The 27,063-nt window shown below is 39.7% G+C and overlaps 1 protein-coding gene across 12 annotated transcripts in view; it reads right to left on the bottom strand.

Moving 5' to 3' along the window:
• Positions 1-27,063, bottom strand: part of LOC109413045 (serine-rich adhesin for platelets) — a 384,895-nt gene that overhangs the window by 14,829 nt on the left and 343,003 nt on the right. For 9 of the 12 annotated variants that reach the window (XM_062854512.1, XM_062854518.1, XM_062854519.1 and 6 more), the window contains 3 exons: positions 5,668-5,998; positions 5,129-5,149; positions 4,756-5,001 (listed from right to left, as the gene is read on the bottom strand). In XM_062854512.1, coding sequence (XP_062710496.1) covers positions 4,756-5,001; positions 5,129-5,149; positions 5,668-5,998 — 598 coding nt within the window. The remainder of the gene's footprint in view (positions 1-4,755; positions 5,002-5,128; positions 5,150-5,667; positions 5,999-27,063) is intronic. The other 3 variants (XM_062854509.1, XM_062854520.1, XM_062854510.1) reach the window with 3 other exon arrangements.

Genomic DNA, 27,063 nt, shown 5'->3' with positions numbered 1-27,063 from the left:
AAAGCCCAGAGCATGACCAACCGACAACCACAAAACCAAACAATTTAGGGCAAAAACGATAGACCAATTTTTCCCTTGAAAAAGGCCACATCCCATGGCCGAAATGTCGGGCACAGTTAAATAAGGCGAAAGGTTATTGCAACCATAACAAATTGCAAATGCTCCATAGAAAATCGAAAAGTGCTCCATAAAGAATGAACATATGTTCCATGAAAATGTGCAATATTACCCATAAATAATTGAAAACGTTCCACACTTTATAAAAAATGTACCGGTAAAACTTAAAATTTTCTCATAAAAACTTAAATTTTGCACCAATAAACAATACTGAAATGCTCCATAATAAAATACAAATGCTCCATAGAAAAATGCAAACGCTCCATAAAAAATAAAATTGTACCCATAGAAAATTGAATATTGCTCCATAGAAAAATCAAATTGCACCATAAAAAATTGAAATTGCACCATAGAAAATAGATGAATGCTCCATAAGTATTATCAAACTGCACCACATAAAATGCAATTTGCTCCATAAAAAATTGAAAATTCTCCATAATTTTAAACATTTGCACCACTAAAGCAGTGCAATGTAAAGCAATTCAGCTCTGTCTAATTAAATTATGAAAATTTGCTGTCTATGGAGGATTTTCATTTTTTCATGGAGCAATTCATATTTTCTATGGTGCAGTTTGATAATACTTATGGAACATTTGTCTATTTTCTTATGGTGCAATTTCATTTTTTTATGGTGTAAATTTAATTTTTCTATGGAGCAATATTCAATTTTCCATGGGTACAATTTTATTTTTATGGAGCATTTGCATTTTTCTATGGAGCATTTGTATTTTATTATGGAGCATTTTCAATTATTTATGGGTAACATTGCACATTTTCATGGAACATATGTTCATTCTTTATGGAGCGCTTTTTGATTTTCTATGGAGCGTTTCTATTTTTTTATGGGTGTAATAAATAGGCTGCCGTAAAATAAATCGTTTGATTTTGAAGACTGAGAGTGCCAAATCCATCCGATAATACTCATAATACACATAAAACGCGACGCGAGACAGGACACAACACTTACAACAAATTAACGGACGCTGTCAGACTGATTATATAGAGCACTAATACAATCGTACTGCGCACAGTATTCCAGAAGGATCCTGTTGGAGCATTTCGTCAAGAAAATCCTATAGGAACTTCATGAGCATTCCATAAACAAAAACTGGATCAAACCAATTTCCTAATAAATTCCTCGAGGATTTCCAGAAGTTCCAAGAGGATTAATCCTGGAAAGAATTCCTAAAGAAATCCCGGAAAAAAGTTCCCGGAGGAATCCACGATGGAGTTCCTGAAGAAAAGTTCCCGCAGGAATCTCGGAAAAGGTTCTTGGAGCAAATCCCGGAAGAAGCTCCCGGTAGAATTACCGTAGGAATCCCGGGTGGAAACAATCCCAGAAGTAGCTCCTGAAGAAGAATCCTGGAATGAGTTCCTGGAGGAGTCGCGAAGAAGTTTTTAGAGGAATACTGAAAGAAGTCATTTTACGATTCCTAGATGGATTTCAATAAAAATGCTTGAAGTAATTCGTAAAGGGACTCCGGGAGGAAATTCGCACGGATTTCCCGGAAAGAACCCTTGACGGTATTTTGGAACAAGTTTCTAAAGGAATCATAGAGGGAATTCCTTAAGCAATCCCGAAATATCTCCTGGTGGAATCCCGGAACAAATCCCGGTCAAATTTCTGGAATTTAGAGGAATATTGTCCAGGAACACCTTCATGAAGTCGAAGAAAAAAAACTTTTGGGTACATTCCTGAAGAAACTATAAGTGGTATCTTGAATGGAACTATTAGTAGTATCTCGAATCCAGATTTCCTTGAGAAACCCCGAAAGAAATCCCTTGAAATTTAAGAAGAAATAGTGAAAAAATCTCAGACGGAACCTTTTAAGAATCTCCGAAGAGATCCCAGAGGGAATTTCCAAGAGAATTTCTGAGGGAGCCCCCATAGGCGGAGCTTCCTGAGGAATCACAGAAGGAAATCCTATAGGCAAGCTTGTCCGCACTGAGCGCTTTAAAATTCTGCTCTTCGGATTTACTCCATCATAAGTTAGAAATCTTTTTATCTTATCAGATAGAAGGATGTTGAAATATACTTAATGTCAACGGCCGTTCAAAGCGAAATTCACTGGAGTCCCAAGTAACAATGAATGCTGAACAATGAGAGTATTAGCTGAACAATAGCTGGTCAATGGTGTCAATGGATGAACACACTCTCTCTCTCTTCTTGGCGTAACGTCCTTATTGGGACAAAGCCTGCTCCTCAGCTTAGTGTTCTATGAGCACTTCCACAGTTATTAACTGAGAGCTTCCTCTGCCAATGACCATTTTTGCATGCGTATATCGTGTGGCTGGCACGAAGATACTCTATGCCCAAGGAAGTCAAGGAAATTTCCTTTACGAAAAGATCCTGGACCGACCGGGAATCGAACCCGTCACCCTCAGCATGGTCATGCTGAATACCCGTGCGTTTACCGCCTCGGCTATATGAACACAATGACAGCTGAATATTGGTCCGAAGTATGGCTTGTTCAACCTCTTTAAGTTGAAAAGAATATTATTCATTAGGGTAACCAGCTTTAAAACATGCACCAACATGCAACATTAATCATCTGTTGTTCAACCTTTAATCTAATATTCTTTGACAGCTGACCAAAGCGTGGTTTTCGTTAAGTCCTCATCGCTTCTTCAACCTCAATACAGCCTCAGTTCAACTTATGTTCTTGGAGCGGACCTGGTGTGGTGGTTAGAACACTTGACTATCACGCTGAGGACTTGGGATTGAATCCCACTCCCGACATACTCACGAAATGTGGGTTCTTCCTTCGGAAGGGAAGTAAAACGTGGGTCCCGAGATGAACTAGTCTAGGGCTAAAAATCTCGTTAATACAGACAAAAAAAAATTATGTTCTTGACTATTCAGTCACAACAGGTAATGCTCTTGTTTTCGAGGATATGTGTTCAATTGTGTGTGGTGTAGGTGCTAAGGTGAGTGACTATAAATAAGGAGGTCCGAGTTCAATTCCTAGTTTTCCTACAGATTAATTTATTCATTCCTAAACATCTCTTCTGGAAATAGACGCAGTTAGTGGTAAAAATAGGCTCACGAAAGTGTTTTTGTTTTATTTTTACACAATTATTAAATTTAATTGATTACGGATTAAGCGCATATTAAGCTTTAAATCAGCTTTCCAATGAACCTCAAATCAGCTAAAGGTTGAATAAAATCACCAAAATTAGATGTTTAGGAGCTGCATAAAGGATTGTACTTCTTGTGTTCAGCTTTTGTTCAAATGAAGGCTGATTTAAAATAGTTAGAGAAACGTTTCTACAGCGTCAAATTGTTACATGGGGTGTTCTTACCCGGGTAAAAATCTCTTGCGAGCTCCGTGTGCCTTTCCGGTGCAGTTTTTTCTGACAGTTCGAAATGGAATTTAGGATATTTCAGCATCTTTCTATCTTATAATATGACAATATTTCTAATTTATGATGTGCTTGATGGTGAAAATCCAAAGAGCAGAATTTTCATGCGCTCAGTGCAGACAAGCCTGCCTACAGGGATCTTAGAATTAATTTGTGGAGGAATCACGGACGAAATTTCTGGAGGAATCTCAGGAAAAACTGCTGAGATAATACTAGACGAAATTGCTGGAGAAATCTCGGAAAAAAAATCCTAGGGTAATTTTGGAAGGAATTTTGAAGGAATCAAGGAACTCCTGACGTAATTTCAAAAGGTATTCTTTAAGAAATCTCAGAAAGAGTCTGGAAGAATCCCGGGACTAGTTTTTGGAGCAATACTAGCAAGTGCATTTGAAGAAATCCCAAACGAAACCTCTTTATAGAAGATTCTCAGAAGAAACTGCTGGAAGAACCCCAGAGGGAACATCTGAATGAGTCCTAAATAATCCTACGAAAGACTCTCACCAAAAACTCCCTGGGATTCCCAGAAGAAACTTCTGGAACAAATTTGTAGAGTAACCGTAAAGGATTAGAGAAACCGTAAAGGAGTACTCGGAAACAATCGGTGCTTCAATCGTCTGTTTATTGTTTAATTTGATGAACATAGGGTCATAGGCAGAGCAGGAATACTCATGCCCTAGATATTATATTTTTATATTAGGCTTCGAAAAACATCCTTGATTTCAAGATTCCAATGTAATCTGCAATCAATAATGCGTTTTGATCTGAAAACCGATGCTGCCTTGCGAGTTTCCACGAGAACTGAATATCACTTCCGAAATTTCCTTGGAGATTCCAAACAATTCCAGTCACTAGTTACTTCCAAGCTGGAACTTACAGCCATTCCAGATAAATAATTTGTTAAAATCAAGCATAAGGAAAAAAGGCAGTTGGATAATATTTCAGTAAATTAGGAAACAAATTTCGAAACTATAGCATAAGTTATGGAAGGAACGGAAAGCTAATATGAAACACAACAGCAAACTACCTTCAAACTCCTAATCGCAGTACTTTGGAATTTCGTCTGATGTAAAAATAATTAAATTTGAGCTCGCATATTGATGTGACATGGATGTGTACAATTTTGACCAACAACGAATTTGAAAATGTTCCAATCTAGCCAAGTCAACACCATTACCCGATTTGAGAAATTGCAAAAAGTTTGCTCTAGCCTAGAGTAAGCCTAAATCCTAAACTAGTACTATAAGAAAATAAACATGGAATTGAACGTGCAAATACCTGAAGGTAAACCACCTGTCTTCTGAGATCCGCCAGCTCCTGCCGTTGATCCTCCAGAAGCGCCAGGGCCACCACGCCGGACTCCTTGATCAGGGTATTTTCCTGTTGCTTACTGTCCACGACGCTGGTGGCGTCCATCATCTCCCCATTGTTGGCCTCCGTTGAGCTCACCGTCGGTGTGGTTGTTGTAGTAGCAGTAGTGAAGAATTGCCCATTATTATTCTCAAATGGGTTGAGAGTATCGGTCTGGATCAGGGAAACAGATGGGGGAAAGATTAGCATGTGTTTCGTTTGTGGCATATCTGACAGAGTGGACAGTGAGAAATTACATTACATACAACAAATATACAAATATCGTTGGGGAAAAACCTACCATCATCAAATTTTCTTCATCCTTTCGAATTTTGGAATTCGAAAAACATGATTTTGCGATCGTGCGTAACGTGCGGACACAAAACGGGCAACACATAACGGATTACACAAGAATACACACACATATTCGTAACGGAGGTCGAAGAACGGAAGAGCGGGAAGGATGAAGAAAATATGAAAATAAATCGAAGAAAAAGAAAAATCATACTATATAACTATAACAACTATGGAACTCATGTCACAAAAACCTATAAAAAAGAAATGAACAAGTAGAAAAGAGTATTATTCACACGCTTCAACGACACTGAATGTCATGCGGCTACTAAACCTAATTAAAAATGGGAATGCTCATTAATTTCGTACACTTGTTTGAAAATTCAATTCATGCCAATCTACCAACGTGACGAAATTTTAATGAACACTCCAAAATCAATATTATCGTTCGGGAAATTGGTGCACACTACGCTACACACTACATTTGTGCAAATTATGTTAGATTGTTTCACATTTGATAAAAAAAATCCCAGCGCCCGGACATACCTCCTGCAGGATCCGCCGGAGTCGGACCAGCTGCTTCTTGAAGTGTACAACGTCCTGCAGCATCGAGATGCGCAGTGACTTGTCCAGCAGGGTGAGATCCTCGGCCGAACTGGTGGCCGTCGAAACAGTGGCGTCCGCGATGCTATTGTTGTTGTTGAACTGGTTCAGCGTGGCGGTTTTGTACGACGCGGATAGACCCGTTCGCCGCGGCAGGCTATGGCTATCCATCGATCGGGGACTGTCCGAACCACCGGTGCCACAGTTCGTTGGGGTGGCATTGTTCTGGAGACGTCGGGTGAGCAGTCGGGTCGCCCGGGCCGGGAGTTGAGATCTGGAATGGGGAGGAGAACGGATTGGGACTGATTAGTTTTACCATGTTATATGCCTCTAATGACAAGAAACTTTAGTTGAATAAACCTTAATTTAATTCATCACATATCTATTTTTAAGCTCAAGAAAAAAGCGCAGTAGGCGTAGCCGCGTGCAGACGTGTTTGGTTTTGCACTTCGTGTTTCTTTCGCGTTCACCAATTTTGTTTTGTGATTCTGCTGACGTTTTGGCCGGTGCTACGTCATCCGGATAGCTTCCGCGTGTGAAAAAAGTGCTTTTTCTATGAGAATTTTAATAGTGAAAAATAGATTTCGAACGAATATACGAATATACGAATATACGAATGTCCAAACGAATCGTGCGATAGCGGGGGGTTTCAAAGATTATGTCTGTGTGCGTTGGAATGCCGCTGCTAAAGTAGTTCAGGTTTGGAAACGGTGCTTTCGAGAGTGTATGAATGTGCCGTCTATTTCGCGTTTTCACGTAGAACGGTCAATGGCGCTGCGCCTTTCGGTAGTTTTCCACTGTGAAGTTTTTGTAAACGCGTTATGACTGCAAATTTTTTTCGTGTTTTTTTTACGTTTGTGGCTATTAAACTACCGCCATGCTATCAGTTGTTTACGAGGGATTACAGAATCATCCCGTGTGGCTTTCATTCATTATCTCGTGGGAGCTAAAGTGACGTGTGTTCAAATGATGACTGACTGCAAGCGCAAAAGAGGCGAGACAAGAAGGAAGCCTGACTGCACAATGAAGACGTTCCTATGGTGATGGCAGCGCTACCTTGGATTCCGGTGAGAATGTTCCGATTCGCGACTTCGAAGTTGAAAAATGTGCGTGAAGAAAAAACGAGAGGGAAATATTTTTTGCTTTTTTTTCACGCACATTCTGATAGTGAAACCCGAGTAGGAGAAAATAGCTGTAGAATACAAACTCAGCTATGAAAATTCCAATACCTACAACCTGAATAAGGTAATAAGAAGCTTTGCATAAGAGGTAATATACCTTAAATAATAACTGGTGTGTTTCCTATGAACACCACGTGAAAACTGACATACGGTATTGCAAAGTGTACCTAAATTAAAATCAGCAATTTCTTTCATATAAAGTGTTTTTTTTAATTGTTGGATACCTCAAGTAGTCTGCGAGAAATCTCGCTCCATTGTTTTTAACGCCAGATAGTCTGGCAAATTCACACTGAAAAACAAACGCAGAGGTGAGCTTGAATGTCATTTTAATTAATCCCCCTGTTTCGTAAGCAGTGTTTGGTGTTAAGTGTAAAGTTCGGCTCGTGAATCTAAAGGTAATTAGTTCGGCACTGAGGTGACAAAAATTGTTGTTTTTTGCGTATGTGTATTTTTAAATCGCATAAGACGCTACATTATATCGCAATAGTTCACACGGTAAATCGCACAAGACATCGATTCAAGTCATATAGCGTTATTATTGTCCCGCTAATGTATGCAAAACATCTCCACCTTTGTACGAATAAGGCGTTTTTGCTGCATCTTTTGCGATGTAACTTGGTCGGATAAAAGTACGTATAACACGATCATAAACTACATTATATGTGCAAATTAGTTGTCGTTTCCAGCTGTAAAATTCCTGATTTTTCCTGATTTCAGAGGTAGATTCCTGGTCGTTCTAGGATTTTTTCGTAAAGGAAACTTTCTTGATTTCCTTGGGCTTAGAGTATCTTAATGCCAGCCACACGTAAAATGATCATTGGCAGAGGAAGCTCCTAGGGAAGCTCTCAGTTTAAAACTGTGGAAGTGCTTATAGAACATTATGCGGTGAAGCATGTGATTTTTCCCAGTGAGGATGTTACGAGCACGAAGAAGGAAAGAACTACAGGTGCGAATAACAATAAAATATAGTAAATTGAATGGAAAGCTTAAATTGACTTTCATAGAGAGAAAAAAAAAATTTTTTGTTAGAAGTAACTACTGAAGAAATTTGTGGTAGCATCACTAGAAGTTATACTTGCAATTTATCGGATAATTTCTCTTAAATTGTCGCTCTTTAGATTTTTTCTCTACGATTTAATTTATTTCATGCATTCTAGTCTTAACAGTTCGTTACGAGTTCTGTCAACTATTGTTTCTGGAATTCTGCTGAAAATATGCCCATGAGTGTAGGTAAGGCCCCGAATCCGGACGGAGTTCCGAACCTCACCTTAAAAGTATTTATTGTAGACTGTAGAGGCTCACAGGAATTCCTTTTATAAGTTCAGTAAGAATTCCTCCAAAGATTATCCTGGAAATTCTCTTAGAATGCATTCCTTCTGCTCCTCGATGATATCCAAGAAGTCTTTCAGGGTTTATCAATTTTTTGCAGAATATAGAAAGAAGATTCTTTAAGATTTTTCTGGAAGGATTTCGGCGAGAATTGTTTCAGAAATTTCTCCAGGTATCCTTTTAGAATGCATTCTAAAAGAAATTTCTGATAAAATCCATGTAGCAATTTCAGGAGAAAACCAAAGAAGGCTTAATTATGGAATTCTTAAATAACCTTCTGGAATAATCTGTACAATACGTTGAAGAAAATTTTAAAGGATACTATGAAGGAATTCTTAAAGAAATCTCCGAATGCATTTCTGGCGAAATTTCTCAAAAATTCCCTGGCAGGTTTTTGTAGGATTCGTCAGAAGAGTTTCTTTAGAAATACCTGGAGATTTTGATACTGCAATCTGTGGAGGAATTTCTGAAGATATCCATCCATGGATGGTTTTCTAAATATATAAAATTGCAATAAAATTCTGGAGGAATCTTTCAAAGAATTTCTGATGAAATCAGGAAGGAATTCAGAAGAAATATATGCAGGAATTTCAGAACCATTAGGTTAGGTCTCCACAATATTCTTTTGAAAATTTGGAAAATGCCTAGTGAAATGTTTAAATTAATTCCTAAAACTGTAAAATATCACTATATTTAATAAAACAGGATTTTCCAAAAAAAAAAGAGGATAAAAAGTGAATTTTAGTTTCTCCTATATAGGCACGAAAATATCGGAAATAATCTAAGAGATGATTTTTTTATTCCACAAAAGAGTTTTTTTTAAATTCCTCTATTCTTTGCCGTATCGTGACCCTCTTCCAATGACCATAAAATTGGTCGACCCATCTAATATTAAAAAAAAAATTGAGACATTTTGAATTTAGTGTTGAAGCAACAAAGCAAAGAGGAGTTTTGAAGCAATATTAAAGCGAATATAATTGCCCATTAGGCCGTGTCGATTTTTGCAAAATTGCGAATACACAATCCCGAATAGTCACAAATGGTCGCAAATGGACCCAAATGAAGCCCTGCAAAATTTAAAAAATCTAAAAAATCGGTAAGCTAGTCCGCAATCGACTTGAAGTTTTATATGGGAATTCTAATTTTTCAGTATGGGGAAATCCAACTTTTCAAACTTTTGAAGAAAAAGGCATTTTAAAGCAACTCTAAAAATCCGCTCCCCCCCTGAAGATTTAGTGCATATATTAGTGAACATTTTGTTAGAAGACAACTTTTTAGTTGCACTTCAGATAAGGGCGTTATTAAATTTCGAAACAACGGACATTTTATTCGCATGATTTCTAACTTCTTTAATTGGCATCACTGCACGTTTTCGTGTTGAAGAGGGTGGTAACAGCCATCTGCGGCGTCACCACCCGCTGCTGGATGGAGACGCAAGTACCTTATAAATATGGGATAGTTGGGATTGTAAATATTATTGCGATATTACTTTATAAACTCTTGGTATCTTCGGCAAAGTTGTTAGCATGGTCAAGAGCTGTCCAGTGATGAACTAAATCATTGGCAAATCCATCGCTAGGCGGCGCTAGTGTGTATACAAACTGCATGCAACGTATATGCGTGTATCTCAAAAACGTGATAATTTAAGTGTGTGGTGTCTTCGACAAAGTTGTTGGCTGGGTCACGGGCTATCCAGTGACGAACCAAGTAAGTAGGAATTCAACCGATAGGTGGCGCTAGTGTGCATACAAACTGGATGCAAAAGTACAAACATATATGTCTGTATCTCAATAACGTGATAATTTAAGTAGGTGGTGTCTTCGACAAATTTGTTGCCTGGGCCACGGACTATGCAGTGACGAACGCAATACAGTCTAGACTCCTACTACACGGTTGGTTCGGGGGTGCAGTAGGAATCCGTATTGTAGGAATCCCAGAGCTTGTGGGATTTCGCCTAATTGGGGGTGTGAGCGAATATCTCAGGAGTATTACAAGATATCACCATACTTTCTTTGGCAAAATTGTAGTACTAGAATAGATCTACCACATAATGCGAACTAACATCCAATTAGTTGGCAATTTGGCCGATAGAGGCGCTATGTAGAAGTAGTTGCATATGTTCACCCGCCAGTAGAAGCATTCATAAGTTATCACATGCGATATCTCAAGATCTACTTGATTTGGAACAATTCTGTCTTCGGCAAAGTTGTTCAGTAGGTCAAGAACAATCTGGTGATTCACCAATTAGTTGGTGATTACGCCGCTAGGTGGCGCTAGCTGTTAAGCGAAGTTTCAAACTTCTCTAGCTCGCGATCCAGAGCAGAGAGGAAATGGTCGTCTTCGACAAAGTTCTTCTAGAAGTCAAGAGCTATCTAATAATTCAACAATAAATTTGTGATTTCGCCGCTAGGTGGCACTAGTTGTCAAGTAGAAAAGTACCGTCTTCGGCAAAGTTCTTCAGCAAGTCAAGAGCTATCTAATGAATTAACATTTAGTTTGTGATTTCGCCGCTAGGTGACGCTAGTTGTCAAGTAAAATTTTAAACTTCTCTGGCTCGCGATCCAGAGCAGATAGAAGAGGGCCGTCTTCGGCAAAGTTCTTCAGGAAGTCAAGAACAATCTAGTGATTCAACAATAAGTTGAGGATTTCGCCGCTAGGTGGCACTAGTTGTCAAGTCAAACTTCAAACTCCGCTATCTCGGGATCCAAAGCAGATAGAAAAGATTCATCTTCGGCAAAGTTTTTCAGCAAGTCAAGAGTTATCTGATGATTAAACATTTAGTTGGTGATTTCGCCGCTAGGTGGCGCTAGTTGTCAAGTATAGTTTCAAACTTCTCTAGCTCGCGATCCAGAGCAGATAGAAGAGTGTCGTCTTCGGCAAAGTTCTTCAGGAAGTCAAGCGCTATCTAGTGAATTGACTATTATTTTGTGATTTCACCGCCAGGAGGCGCTAGTTGTCAAGTAAAATTTTAAACTTCTCTGTCTGGCGAACCGGAGTAGATAGAAAAGTGTCGTCTTCGGCAAAGTTCTTCAGGAAGTTAAGAGCATTCTGGCGATAAAAAAATAAATTGGTGATTTTGCTGCTAAGTGGTGCTAGTTGGCAAAGTTTTAAACGTTTCCATCTCGGAATCCATAGCAGATAGAAAAGTGTTATCTTTGGCAAATCTCTTCAGAAAGTATAGACCATAGAACAACCTGGTGATTCAATAATTAGTAGGTAGTTTGCCGCTGCGTGGCAGTATTTGGCTAATAGAATTTTGAACATCTATCTTGGATCCAGACCAGGGTTGACAATCGTCGTTCTCTTCACCGCCACGCAAAGAAAACAAAATAAATCATATTCTCCCGACAGAACAATATTGATGAGTAGCAGTTTCATTGCCAGAAAAGGGTTCCCACGATGAACCCGAGGATGAACCTCCATGATAAATAGTCGACCACCAACATTTTTGTCATCCTTTTTGTTCCTTGTAAACGAGCGGCGACCGGCCATGGAAACGTCACCAGGAAGTAGCATGTACGAGTTTTTTTAGCATGTATGATAATGTTGCACCGCAATAGTTCAGTTGGTTAATAGTAATCTCAAGTAGCAAGTAGGAAGTACACGTCCAAGTGTCTGCTTTTTTGGTTATTTATGTCCTACACGGAAAATTCAAACTACCCTTATTTTGGGTCGATTCTACCCTAAAATGAGTATATCAAATTGATTAGTTACCCAAAACTAACTCCTCTCTCCCCCACAGATATTGTCTAAATAAACAGAGATGTGTCTATCCAATGGGGGTCCTTGAGGCCAATAAGCCAATTTTGAGTAAATGTAGATTTACCCAAATTTGGGTTGAATGAAGGGGGTGTCTTGGGTTGAATTTACCTACTCTTGAGTATATTTTTAGTTGGAGGAAAAGGCAATTTACCTTGCGTGAGTTTAATCAATTCACTCAAATGTTGACTTATTGGGCCGAACTATAGGATTGCGTCAAAAGAATCCAATTTTTGGTAGTTTGGCGGTTCCGTGTACCGCGCGCAGCATTGTTGTACTTTGTCAATACGGATTCCCATAGACATGATTCAGCAAATAGTACACACTTAGAAAAAATCACCGACTTCTGTAATTTTTTACCGAAATCTCAACCGTTAAGTTTTGTTTACCGGAAAAATTCGGTAAATCTGGCAACATTTACCGAACTTTGTGAAAGTTTGACAGATAAACGATAACTTTTTACCGGAATTTTGTAATTTTTTACAGAATTTCGATAAATATACATTACCGAACGTTCAGCAGTTGAGATTTCGATAAACATTACCGAACGCGATTAGCTGTGAATCTTTCTAAATTCTAAAATAATTTTCAGCATTTTATGGCTGCATTAAATAAGCTGCTGAAATGCACTCCGCCAAAGCAATATGGCGAGTTAATTTTTACCACAAATGCCTAAATTTTCACTCGCAAAATGATAGGTAGACTGAGGCGCGTTGAGAATACGGAGCTGAAATGCGTAATTCACCGATAAATCTGAAACGGCACTCAAATTGACGTTCTCGGTTAGCTTTATTTGCGGTATATTCATGCACACAATTTATTAATTACATGAACGAAACTGTTGATGCATAATAACTGGCTGTGACGAATGTGGTGACTAGTTGACTAGTTGTCGAATCAGTCATATTTTTTAAGTCGACTATAAGTTGTATCTTGGTTCGAATGCATTAATGCCGTTTATATCACGAATAGATGTGCCCTTTTTTGATTGTAATTTAGTCGCTAATAAGACGATTGGTTCAAATGGCCTAACTTTCAATATAGTTGCAAACAAATTACAGGAACTTATAAATGTCCAAGTGTGTTGCTTGGGCGTTTGTCTGTGAGCGGAGCCTATGTTGTCGCACAGTAACACACAAATATGAATTTCAATATACAAAAAAGTTTGCATGTGGGATCAAACATCGGACCTCTGAATTGACAATCCTTCCCAAGTAACACACTTGTCACATAAAAGTTATAGCAGTGCAGGTTTTTGTTGCACTGTGACTTGACTTGCTTCTAACAAATTCTGACTTCTGTTTAACCAGAACCTGCTCTGTCGTACTCGTAAAGCGTGCTACTTGAGATTACTATTAACCAACTGAACTATTGCGGTGCAACATTATCATACACGCTAAAAAACTCATACATGCTACTTCCTGGTGGCGATTTCATGGCCGGTCGCCGCTCGTTTACAAGGAACAAAAAGGATGACAAAAATGTTGGTGGTCGACTATTTATCATGGAGGTTCATCCTCGGGTTCATCGTGGAACCCTTTTCTGGCAATGAAAATGCTACTCATCAATATTGTTCTGTCGGGAGAATATGATTTATTTTGTTTTCTTTGCGTGGCGGTGAAGAGAACGACGATTGTCAACCCTGGTCTGGATCCAAGATAGATGTTCAAAATTCTATTAGCCAAATACTGCCACGCAGCGGCAAACTACCTACTAATTATTGAATCACCAGGTTGTTCTATGGTCTATACTTTCTGAAGAGATTTGCCAAAGATAACACTTTTCTATCTGCTATGGATTCCGAGATGGAAACGTTTAAAACTTTGCCAACTAGCACCACTTAGCAGCAAAATCACCAATTTATTTTTTTATCGCCAGAATGCTCTTAACGTCCTGAAGAACTTTGCCGAAGACGACACTTTTCTATCTACTCCGGTTCCCGAGACAGAGAAGTTTAAAATTTTACTTGACAACTAGCGCTTCCTGGCGGTGAAATCACAAAATAATAGTCAACTCACTAGATAGCGCTTGACTTCCTGAAGAACTTTGCCGAAGACGACACTCTTCTATCTGCTCTGGATCGCGAGCTAGAGAAGTTTGAAACTATACTTGACAACTAGCGCCACCTAGCGGCGAAATCACAAACTTATAGTTGAATCATTAGATAGCTCTTGACTTCTAGAAGAACTTTGTCGAAGACGACCATTTCCTATCTGCTCTGGATCGCGAGCTAGAGAAGTTTGAAACTTCGCTTGACAGCTAGCGCCACCTAGCGGCGTAATCACCAACTAATTGGTGAATCACCAGATTGTTCTTGACCTACTGAACAACTTTGCCGAAGACAGAATTGTTCCAAATCAAGTAGATCTTGAGATATCGCATGTGATAACTTATGAATGCTTCTACTGGCGGGTGAACATATGCAACTACTTCTACATAGCGCCTCTATCGGCCAAATTGCCAACTAATTGGATGTTAGTTCGCATTATGTGGTAGATCTATTCTAGTACTACAATTTTGCCAAAGAAAGTATGGTGATATCTTGTAATACTCCTGAGATATTCGCTCACACCCCCAATTAGGCGAAATCCCACAAGCTCTGGGATTCCTACAATACGGATTCCTACTGCACCCCCGAACCAACCGTGTAGTAGGAGTCTAGACTGTATTGCGTTCGTCACTGCATAGTCCGTGGCCCAGGCAACAAATTTGTCGAAGACACCACCTACTTAAATTATCACGTTATTGAGATACAGACATATATGTTTGTACTTTTGCATCCAGTTTGTATGCACACTAGCGCCACCTATCGGTTGAATTCCTACTTACTTGGTTCGTCACTGGATAGCCCGTGACCCAGCCAACAACTTTGTCGAAGACACCACACACTTAAATTATCACGTTTTTGAGATACACGCATATACGTTGCATGCAGTTTGTATACACACTAGCGCCGCCTAGCGATGGATTTGCCAATGATTTAGTTCATCACTGGACAGCTCTTGACCATGCTAACAACTTTGCCGAAGATACCAAGAGTTTATAAAGTAATATCGCAATAATATTTACAATCCCAACTATCCCATATTTATAAGGTACTTGCGTCTCCATCCAGCAGCGGGTGGTGACGCCGCAGATGGCTGTTACCACCCTCTTCAACACGAAAACGTGCAGTGATGCCAATTAAAGAAGTTAGAAATCATGCGAATAAAATGTCCGTTGTTTCGAAATTTAATAACGCCCTTATCTGAAGTGCAACTAAAAAGTTGTCTTCTAACAAAATGTTCACTAATATATGCACTAAATCTTCAGGGGGGGAGCGGATTTTTAGAGTTGCTTTAAAATGCCTTTTTCTTCAAAAGTTTGAAAAGTTGGATTTCCCCATACTGAAAAATTAGAATTCCCATATAAAACTTCAAGTCGATTGCGGACTAGCTTACCGATTTTTTAGATTTTTTAAATTTTGCAGGGCTTCATTTGGGTCCATTTGCGACCATTTGTGACTATTCGGGATTGTGTATTCGCAATTTTGCAAAAATCGACACGGCCTATTGCCCATTGAGAATATTTTGAGTCCAGTCACATATACCAATCAACTCAGTTCGACGAATTGTGGTGTTATCAGTATGTGTGTTTGTAAGTGTGTATGTATGTCTGTGCACAAAAAGGTCACTCACTTTTAAGGCACATCCCATTGGCAGATTTTAACGATTTTAGCATGAATCGAACCGGAATTTCATCGCATTGTTAGCTATTTAAAATGGTTCGGATCGGTCAAGGCGTTGCAGAGTTATGGCCATTTTAGTGATCCGGACCAGCACCGGGTAGAACTGGACATATATGAAACTGAACATGCGACACATATAATTGTTGTAACCTTCAGAATGGTTGATGAATTATGTTCGACGGAACTCATCAATGGAGATTAGAAAATCCTCGATGTGGTGAAATGGCGGCCGAAAATATAAGATGGCGGCCCTCAACTCAAGATGGTGACAGTTTCAATAGTTTTTAGGCTAAAAAATCATGAAATATTGGCAAAATGTTCAGAGTTGAAAAAAATGCTGATCAGAATATCAAAGATGGCGGCCCAAAATTCAAGATGGTCGCGCGCTAGGACGCTGTCCATAAACTACGTAGACTTTTTTCGGCCATATCAGACCCCCCTCCTCCCCCCTCGTAGACTTTTGTTCATACTAAATTTTCGAAATTTGTATGGAGCGTAGACTTTGGACAGAAACCACCCCCCCTCCCTTAGAGTCTACGTAGTTTATGAACAGGCCCTACAGACTCGAAAACCATGCAGTATTGGTAAATTTGGTATGGGGAAGATGTTCGAAGACTAAAATTGGCGACCAGAATATCCAATATGGTGGACCCAAATTCAACACGGTGGCCCAAAATTCAAGATGGTGGTTAAATTTTGTAGTTTTAAAGCTGTTATTGAACAGTATAGTTGATATGAGGAAGATGACCGGAGTCCATATATAGCAACCAGTATACTTGATATGGTAGCCCACAGTTCAAGATCGCGGCTGTTTGAAGGGCAACTAGAATATCCAAGATGAACCAAAAATTCAAGATGGCAACTGTTCTAAAGAGCTTTAGGAATATCAAATTACTGCATTGAAACCTAAATTCCAGTTTACGTTTGTGTACTGGAAGGGGCTGCAGCTTCCTCTTCTACCTTTAGCTACGCCCATGACTGTACAAGTTGGACAAGTCATAAACACACACTGTTTACCAGGCACGTTCACTTTTCAAACTTTTAACGAATTTATTCGACAAGCTTCAAGAAAGTGATAAAACATTGTATGGTACAAAGTCTCGTGCCTGGGGTAAACGTTGCCTAAATATTTACTCGAAAGTCGAGACGATGGCACAGTCACGACTTGGATGTGATAATTAATTAATCAAACCAGCAGCGGCGCGTTGTACCCAGCTTTTTGATGTTTCGTATTGCTGCAGGCATCAGACAGTTTGTCGCTAACAATCACGAAAAGATGCTCATTCACTTGACTGTGTACGTGACTAGACGAGTCTTCACAGTTTTCCAAATTTTCGAATTCCACCACAGGCCCAATCTACCATAAAACCTTATTGACACAATCCACTAATCTGTATTCAGTGACTATCTGCCATATGAAGTTCAATTTTCGTATCCATAAAAGTCGGCAAACAAGTGAAGCAGAAACCAAAATAATGGATTTTTTCGGTCGAAAATCAATAAACCGCAAACTATGTTCTAGTTCTCTAGCACGACATGGCTTTAAAGACAAACCTCGTTGTCGTTACTGTTGGCGATGTTGTCGCTGCCAACAACGGTGCAGATACTATAAATTTCGAAGGACTTTTCTGAATCGTTGTTGCGGCAGTGGTTTGGCGCGTTGAAGGACTAACTGCTCCACCGGAGCTTTGACTTCGGACCCGGTTGGGGCTGGTGGAATTGGGACTGGGACTACTGGCGGTGATTGTGATCCGAGGACCAGCACTGCCACCGTGTATCGTCAGGTACGCTGCTGTCCTAGGATTGACGACGGATGCTGGTGTATGCAAGATCGGTTGATGTTGCTGATGATGGCGCGTAGGAAGCAGGGGTGAATTGGACCGCGAACGGCCAGGTTGAACAAACACATTTTCCGACGTTTGTAGGTCAGTTTTGACGCGACGTGCTCCGATGGGCGATGCGTGCGATTGCATGGTCCGCTAATTGAATTACGATGGCCTATGATACGAGCGCTGATTGTTATCACCGGTATTGCATTGTGGCACACTATATTTCCTCAACTATCGATTTATGCGTGGCTTACTCCGGGGGAATGTAGGCCTTCGTTTTGATAAAATGTGTTCCATCAATCGTTATCGATAGATAATAGGTCGTAGGTAATCATTAAATATATGGCACATATTAAAAGCTTAGGCACATTTCAGCAATAAATAATCGATGCTTGCACTAAATTTAGATTGATTGGCTAACTACTAGGAAAAACAGGAATCACAATAGCTGATTGTTCAAAACACGATATCAACAGGATGGAATTTTCTTCGCTACTGGAAAACTGTCTCCAAACTTGGCTCTGCTGCACTGATTGGGAAGTGTGCTAGAGTCAAAAAAGAGTGAGTGTGAGAGTTGCACTAATGGAGAGCTCAACATGACAATCCTCTTGGAGCAATTCTAGCGAGAGTCCTTTTTCCGGCTGTGGAGAGCAGAGCTTCACGTACAAGTCATTATGGGGATAATGATGAAACCACGTTCCAGTAATATTTTGTATATAAACAATTGCTCGCCTTCGAAGCAGGAAAATCTGGAACAGGTATAATGTATAATAGTGCACAACTTCTCCCTTGAGACATGTAGAGCACTGTAGAAAGGGACTTGCGCAGTGAAGGAACTCGATGCAGAGACCAAGAGAATTGTGTTTCATCGGAAGCATGGACCATTGTTTTCGTGGGACAACCGGCAACGGTATGGAAGGTGTATCGCGTGTAACGTCATTCTTGAGAGCAACGGTGAAGTTATTGCATAGTGAGACACTGGGATGTCGTGTATTTGATGAGCACATCAGAAAACGGAAACGAGAAATGATGTCACTTGCGTTAGTTTTCCATCGAATCTAATACGAACTTTAATTTTTATGGAAAGGAAACATTTCGTTCAACAACAACCACTCTGACTATGTTGTAAGAATAGCATAACTCTACTCGTGAACTATCTAGTTATAATTTACTGCAAACATTGCCCCATGATAAATCATGGCCAGCCAGCACACTGTGCCAAAATCAGTCAATCACCAACTCCCAGACAATGGCCCTAACAATTGCAATATCTTTATGACTATGGGTGATGCTGCTGAAAAACAACTCCAGCGTTGTTTATGTAGTGCACCCATCTAAAAGAGTGGCGGAGAAAACTCGCATAAATTATGAAACTACACCCCAGTCAACTGTTTTCGTCTCGACAGTTTGCCTCGTAGTAATGAGCTGCTTGTTGTCTGCACTGCACATCCCGATGTTAATGATTATTATCATGATCGCGCATCTTTCAACTCCGAGACCAATTATTCTATTACCACACAAATTGGCTGACGTGGATTCCCGTTAGGTACAGACTTACATGTTCTGACTACGATCACGATCACGAGAATAACTGTAACTGCGATGGATTAAACCGTCAGCGCCACTGCGCGCTGATTCTCCGACATGTGGCATGTGACGATGTGACCATTCTTCGTCTCTCGTCAAATTTCTAAATGCAAATTCAAGATCACGACCAGCTGCAGTTGCTCAACTAGTCACATTATGGGTACAGCACGATCAAAGAGAGATCATTGAACCGACGGCGGTACATACTGTGGCAATGGGGTGGGTGTTTTCCACCTTCTGCATTGCAATCGTCGTCCGTCACAGTAATGATTCATGAGAGAGCGATGTGTCTAATTATGATTTTGCGCTCACTGACTGGCTGCATGGATGGAGTCTGCGATTAGGCATTGTTGATGGAAGATGGACATGCAAATAGTGAAAGAGGCTTGATATCCGATACCGATATGGTTGGAATGGAATGCTATCTATCTATTTACTGTGTTGGGTAAAGCATGAAGCTGGCGAGATGAGAAAATAAAAGGTAATTTAAAAGGTGATGACTTGAAAATGCTAAGGGTTTGCTTTGTAGTCTATAATCGAATATACAGCACATGTTATTTCGCTTTGAACCATATTGGCGAAACTATAAGCATCTCCTAGATTTCAGTTTTCCTCGACAGAAGTTTTTACAAAACACTTGATAGGGTTTGTAACAATAACAAGTTCGTCGGCTTTTTGGGTTTATAACGGTTCTGAAAGCTTCTTGAAAGTTGATCAATTATGAAATTGATACTTTATTTGATGGATGTGTACACGTTCCTTTCGATCAATTTGATGAAATACTCGGAAGAGAAAATATTGAATTCCTGAAAAAATAAATGAAACAAACACAGGAGCGGTGGCATCCGGAATCCGCTTTTCCGAACATACCAGCAGAATTGACTTTTCCATCTAGCACACGCGAAAACACGAAGCGATAGGAACTCATTAACAACAACAAATTTATTCATACTTTCATCAAGGAATTTAATTAAAATTTTGCCATGAAGAGTTAGTTTCTTTATAAATTCTATTAGTAATTCCACCAAATACTATACATAGTTAAGTTTTTATAGAATACAAGGAGTAGGTATTTATTAGCTTTGGACTGGGAGGCTTCGTAAATCTTAAAGTTGTTTCGGAAACTCTATCTCTATCAAATAACTCCTGTGTGAAGAATAAGCTATATTTTAAATTCACAAAAAAGAAATAAAAAAAAAACAAAACATCCAAAAACTCTTTCTGTCTCCTCCAAGAACTCTCTAAACTTTCCATCACATTTGGTTTCCTAAAAAATGTCGTAAATCAATCGAGGAATATCTACACGATCTTCACCCAGATGTACCCCAGGTATTATGCTTTTGTGAATTTGTATTAATACCAGAAGTCCTTCAGAAATGGACTAAAATTATAACAATCATCACAAATCTAACTAGTTTATATTTTAACAAAGAGCATTTTGTTCTCAAAACAGCCTTTCAGATTTCTTACATTTGCCGCAAGCATTTTAAGAAAACCTTGTTTTCTAACTGTGAATTAATGGATTATCTCATAACAATTTCATTCTATGATTGTTTCTAATGTTTCTCGAAAGTTTCCACCAGAAAGTAGTGGACTTCATAAATCTTCAAAGATTTCATCAAAAACATCTCCAGGATATTGGAAGTTTTCTGTTTTTAAACAGTTTCTCATTGAATTACTCTTAAATTTCTCTTCTCAACTTTTTTTTTCATAAAACTCTTCATGAATTCATCCAAGTCCTCTTTCACCAAAATTTGGCTCAGAGTTCCTCCGAAAGCCTACGAGACAATTTTACATACATTTTGTAAGAGTTGTTGATTACCAACCAAAAAGTGTTTTAGCGGCATTCAAAATGGTGATCGCTCGAAAGTTCTCACACATTAACTTGTCGCCTTTCTTGTGGATGGGACAGATTATCCCTTCCTTCCACTCCTCCGGCAGCTGTTCGGTTTCCCAGATCTTGACTACTAACTGGTGCAGACAGGTGGCCAACTTTTTCGGGCCCATCTTGATGAGTTCTGCTGCAATACCGTCCTTACCAGCCGCTATGTTGTTTTTGAGCTGGTGGATGGCATCCTTAACTTCCCTCAGCGTGGGAGTTGGTTCGTTCCCGTCCTCTGCTGCACCAACATAGTCATTTCCTCCGCTGCCTTGGTCCTCCGTGCCTACATTCTGTTCGCCATTCAGGTGCTCGTCGAAGTGCTGCTTCCACCTTTCGATCACCTCACGTTTGTCCGCCAGGAGGCTCCCGTTCTTATCCCTGCAGATTTCGGCTCGCGGCACGTAGCCTTTGCGGGATGCGTTGAGCTTCTGGTAGAACTTACGTGTTTCCTGTGAACGGCACAGCAGTTCCATTTCCTCTCACTCCGCTTCTCCCAGGCGGCGCTTTTTCTTCCGGAAGAGACGGGTCTGCTGCTTCCGCTTCTGTCTGTATCGCTCCACATTCTGTCGGGTTCCATGCTGCAGCATTACCGCCCGCGCTGCATCCTTCTCCTCCAGAACCGCTCTGCACTCCTCGTCGAACCAATCGTTTCGTCGACTCCGTTCTACGTACCCGATAGTGCTCTCGGCTGCGTTGTTGATGGCTGCTTTGACTGTACTCCAGCAATCCTCTAGAGGGGCCACATCGAGCACACCCTCGTCCGGCAATGCTGCCTAGAGATTCTGCGCGTATGCGGTGGCGACATCCGGTTGCTTGAGTCGCTCTAGATCGTACAGGGGCGGCCGCCGGTAATGTTAATAACGGAGAGTTTTGGGCGCAGTTTAACCATCACCAGGTAGTGATCAGAGTCGATATTAGCGCCACGATAGGCCCTGACGTCGATAATGTCGGAGAAGTGCCGTCCATTAATCAGAACGTGGTCGATTTGCGATTCCGTTTGTTGTGGTGATCTCCAGGTGTAACGATACGGGAGGCTGTGCTGGAAGAAGGTGCTACGAATGGCCATGTTCTTGGAGGCGGCGAAATCGATGAGGCGTAGGCCATTTTCGCTCGTCAGCTGGTGGGCGCTGAACTTTCCAATCGTCGGTCTGAATTCCTCCTCCTGGCCTACCTGAGCGTTTAGATCCCCTATGATGATCTTGATGTCGTGGTTTGGGCAGCGGTCGTACTCGCGTTCGAGCTGCGCGTAAAATGCGTCTTTGTCATCATCAGTGCTTCCGGAGTGAGGGCTGTGCACGTTTATTATGCTAATGTTGAAGAATCGGCCCTTGATCCTCAACCTGCACATTCTTTCGTCGATCGGCCACCAACCGATCACGCGCCTCTGCATGTCGCCCATCACTATAAAAGCTGTTCCCAGCTCACGTGTGTTGCCGCAACTCTGGTAGATGGTATGATTACCTCTAAACGTTCGCACCATAGATCCTGTCCAACACACCTCCTGCAGCGCTACGATTCCGAACCCGCGGTCCTTCAGTATATCGGCGAGTATGCGGGCGCTCCCGATGAAGTTGAGAGATCTGCTGGTCACCACCAGCGTCACCTTTTTAGCGCAATCCGACTTTTGGTTCTGCAGATTTGTAGTCTTGAAAATTTGAGTTGTGACTTCGTGATACCTTCACCTTAATGACAGAAACGCTCAGTTTCTCATGATTGTGCTGTGTTACACACAATAACAAGTATTTATTGGTGAGTTCGTTCCTTATTATTAAAAATACATTTATACACACTTAATTTTGAATACCTATTCCGCTTATTTTAAAGATTTTTCAAAGAAATTCCTTTGACAGCTTTTAAAAAAACACAAACCAAAAATTGTCTAAAGACATCCTTGGGTAAAAAAAAACTTACGCAGAAAGAATACTTACATAGATTTCCAAAGGAATCTTCTAATGAATTCTTGAACAAATTTACGAAGAAACTCTATGGAGAAATTCTTGAAAGAATCCTTGAAGGAATATCTGAAGGAGCCCGAGGAAAATACTTGTAGAATTCAAAGATGGTTTTTCTGAAAAGTCTGATATATTCTGAGATATATTTATAAGAATTTCTGGAGAAATCCCTTATTATGCCTTTCGGACAAGTTTTTGAAAAAAATCCTGAAGAAAATGCCCCATTTAATATCCTTAGAAAATTGGTTAAATTTGTAAAGCAGTTTCTGTAGCAAATATTTTAGTTCAGAAAGCTCTGAAAATGAAATCTGAATGGATTCTTTAATAAATCCATGGAAAAACTATTGAAATATTTCTGGGAAAACACATAGGAGATTACCTGGAGGAAATTCTGAGGTAATCTCTGTATGAATTTCTGTGGAAATCCTTGAAAGAGCTCCTGAGCGAACCACTAAACCAAATCATAGAATAATTTTGGGAGGAACCGATGAAGAAATTGCTGGAGACATTCCTTCGAGAATTTCCAACTGAATCCAAGATGGGACTCCTTGAGAAATTCCTGAAGGAGCCCCTGGAAGAAATAAAACAAACACATATTCTTAATTTATAACAATTTGGCATATGCTTTCTCACCAAGGAAAGCATCCCATAAACCCCATCCAGATAACTATGAAGTGGCCCAAGCTTTTGGACATATCCCGAGTAGATATCTAATCAACATTTCCTCCGCATCCCCGCTGATCGTAAGGACCTGGCCAGGAGTCGAACAATGGCAAATTTTCTGGCGCATTAAACCCAGGATGTTGGGGTCAATATGACCCAGACAGGCACGCTGAACGTGTACTACGCCATCGTGGTGTGGAAATCCTAATATCTTAGGAGGGTTAAACGTCTCTATCGACATTCACCCCACGAAATGTAAGGTTGGCTACGCTACGCTATGCTAAGTGTGTAAAGGGATTTCCGAACATTTTTCTGAAGGAAACCCTGGTAAAGTTTATGGAGTGAACTTTGGGGAGGAAAAAATGAGCCTATGATGGGAATTTTAATAAGTTTCAGAAGGAATTCTGAATTTCATAAGAAAGCGATTTGTTTTTTGACACAAGAGGTCGGCGAGGGAACTTCTGAAGGAATTCGTGGAAGATTTTCTGAAAGACTCCCCAAATGGGATTTCAAACAAGTCTATGGAATGTTTTCTAAAGAAAGGCTTGGATAAATTTCAGAATGAATTTTCAGAGGAATTTCAAAAGTGAACTATGGAGAATTTTCTATGCAGATTCGCGCCATCTCTCAAGAAAAATAAAACACATCATAACTCAAAGAGTTTCTAAAATTTATTTAAAGAAATTCCTATGGAAACTTCCGACAAAATTGGAAGATTTTGTGAAGAAGTCGTTGGAAAAAATGAAAAAAAAAAACACTGAAGGATTTTTTATATGATTTTCTAAGAATCTCTCAAAATTAATAACTTCAGGAATCACGAAGAAATCTCTGTAGAAATCTAGGGAGGAATTCTTGAAAGAATCCTCAGAGAAGCCCAAAGAAAGTTCTTGTAAAAATCAACGAAGGATTTTCTGGAAATCTTTTATAATGATTTCCGGACAATTCCTCAATGAATTTCTGGAGAAGGCCTCATTAAATATTCTTGAAAAAGTCCTGAGAAATTTGAAAGGCAGTTTCTGTAGAAATTATTTTAGTTCTGAAAGCTCTAAAAAATCTGAGTGGATTCTAAAATGAATGAAAAAAAATGGAGACATTCTTAGAATATTTTTGGGAAAAGACATAGGGGAATACCTGGAAAAATTCCTGAAGGATACCTGGAGGAGTTCATATCTAAGCAGCACCTGCAACATCATCTGAAAAGTGGCTTTCTGACTCAAATGAGTTACTCTAAAAGCACACGCAACTATCATCTTATCAGTTGAGTTGCATTTAAACTCGGAATTTCGTAAAGTCACGGCTTTGTTTCATAGGAATCACAATCCGCTGGGTATATTTCCGAAAAACTCCTTGAAAAAAATCAAAAAAAAAATTGCTAAAGGATTTGCTGGAGAAATTTCCGAAAGAATCCTTTGAAGACCTTATGGATCCTTATGGAATCCTTGGAGAAATTCGTGAAGAAATTCTCAAAGAAATGTGTGAAGGATTCCCTGGAGGACCTTCTGAAAGAATTCTTGAAAGATATTTTTAGAGAAATTCTGTAGGAATTTCTAAAGGGATTTCAGAAGGTTTTTTAAGAATTCATGAAGCAAACTTTGAAGGAATCCCTGAAAAATTTTCTTAAGGAATCGCTAGATGAATTTCTAAAGAGAAATTTGAAAGAAAATCTAAATTTCTGATTTATAGAAGGAATTGCTAGAGGACTTACTGAAGGAGTCCGTGGAGATTTTCTTAAAGAATCCCCGAAGGGATTTTAAAAAGAATCCATAAAGGAATGTCAGAGAAAGTTCAAGGAATGTTTTCTAGAGGAATACTCGTAGAAATATCGGAAGGAATTTATAGTGAAATTTCAGAAGTAAACTCTGGCAATATTTCTTTGCAAATTTGAGGAGATATCTCTGAAGCATTCCATGCAAGAAGAATTTATTAAAGGATACGTGGGGATTTTTTTACCGATCCGAAGAAGATTATTTGAAAGAATTTTTGCAGGATTTTCTAAAGGTATCCATCCATGCAGGAATTACGGAAGCAATTCGTTGAAAATTTGAAAGAGATTTTGGAGAAGTTCCTGGGGGAATCTCCTGAGGAAACATTGAAAGAATTTCTGGAAAGGAGAAAGATTTATTTAAGGAATCAATAAACAAATTTTTAAAGGAACTTTTTAAAGATTATTTAAAAATCTTTGGAAGATGTTTTTCTAAATCTGCAGGGATTCCCAAACGGTTCGCTGGAGATACATTTTAGAAGAACTTTCTCGAAAAAAATCATGGAGGTGTTCCAGAAACCATCCATGCAAGATGTTCTAAAAAAGTTATTTTTAAAATTTCTGGAGAAATCCCTAGAAGAATAAGAATTTCTAAAGCAATCCCTGAAGAAAATTTCCAAAAGGATTATTGAGAGCGTTTTTTTCAAGAACCCATTAAGACACCCTGTAGAAATTTCAGATGTACCAGCAATTCTGGTGTATTCTATTAAGGCTGAGAAGTCCATCACAAGCCTCGGCAGCCATGTTGAATCTTTTATTTAGAGCATCCTGAAAGCTCACAGTTAGAAGGAGTGATGATCTTTTTTAGCTGCGTGGCCGCAAAAATATCCGTTTATTATCTCTACAAAATCATTAGACAAACAGTCGTTGAAAAGCAAAAAGTCTGTGATTCACATAAAAGCTCAGCGATACACAATGTCATCTCAAAAGGGCAACATAGATTTGACTTCTCTAGATCAATTGCTCATAGCTTATTTCTTATTTATCGTCGGTTTCAAATAGTTCCCAAGCAATATAGGAGGCCCTTTTAGTCAACATCAATTAGGCACCCATTTGTTGTAATTTTACTTTCTACCCCCTAAATCTAGGCCTGTCCATTAATTTATTTCATTCGCTAGTTATCCATTTTTGGGCAGTTCAAGGTTAGCCATATAATTTAAAAGCTCGGTGTGGGCGGCGCATTGAGCGTGGTGTAACGCATCACCACCCATCACTTGTCATCTTCGTCCGAGGGCCCATCACTGACTGTAGCTGGATATAGCCACTCAATTTGCGGGCGCACCGAAACTAGACCATTACTAGTTCAGTCTTAATTGTAGGTGAACAAAAACCAATGTGCTTGTTTTTAGGATTTTCCTTTCGATTTTGGTTTTTGTGGGACGTACCACCCACCGGCCGAGCCAAGCATTAGCTTTGTCGGCACTATTTCAGCTGTACGGTTCGGCCACGATTACACCGAAGAGAATTGAGACAATGCACAGTGGAAAAAATAGGTATAAAACGCGAATAAATTCAATATCTCTGCTCGGAGTGGACGGATTTGAATGAATTTTTGACACGATCTGTAAAAATCTCTATAGTTTCAGCTAAGGAGGGTGTCATTCGCCGCACGATACTAGAATTCAGTGTATTTAGCTCGTTTTACCCCACTCTCTCTCACACACACTT

The sequence above is a fragment of the Aedes albopictus genome, chromosome 2 (genome assembly GCF_035046485.1).
Source record: "Aedes albopictus strain Foshan chromosome 2, AalbF5, whole genome shotgun sequence".
Classification (NCBI taxonomy): Eukaryota; Metazoa; Arthropoda; class Insecta; order Diptera; family Culicidae; genus Aedes; species Aedes albopictus.
This window is presented reverse-complemented; position numbering and strand designations above follow the sequence as displayed.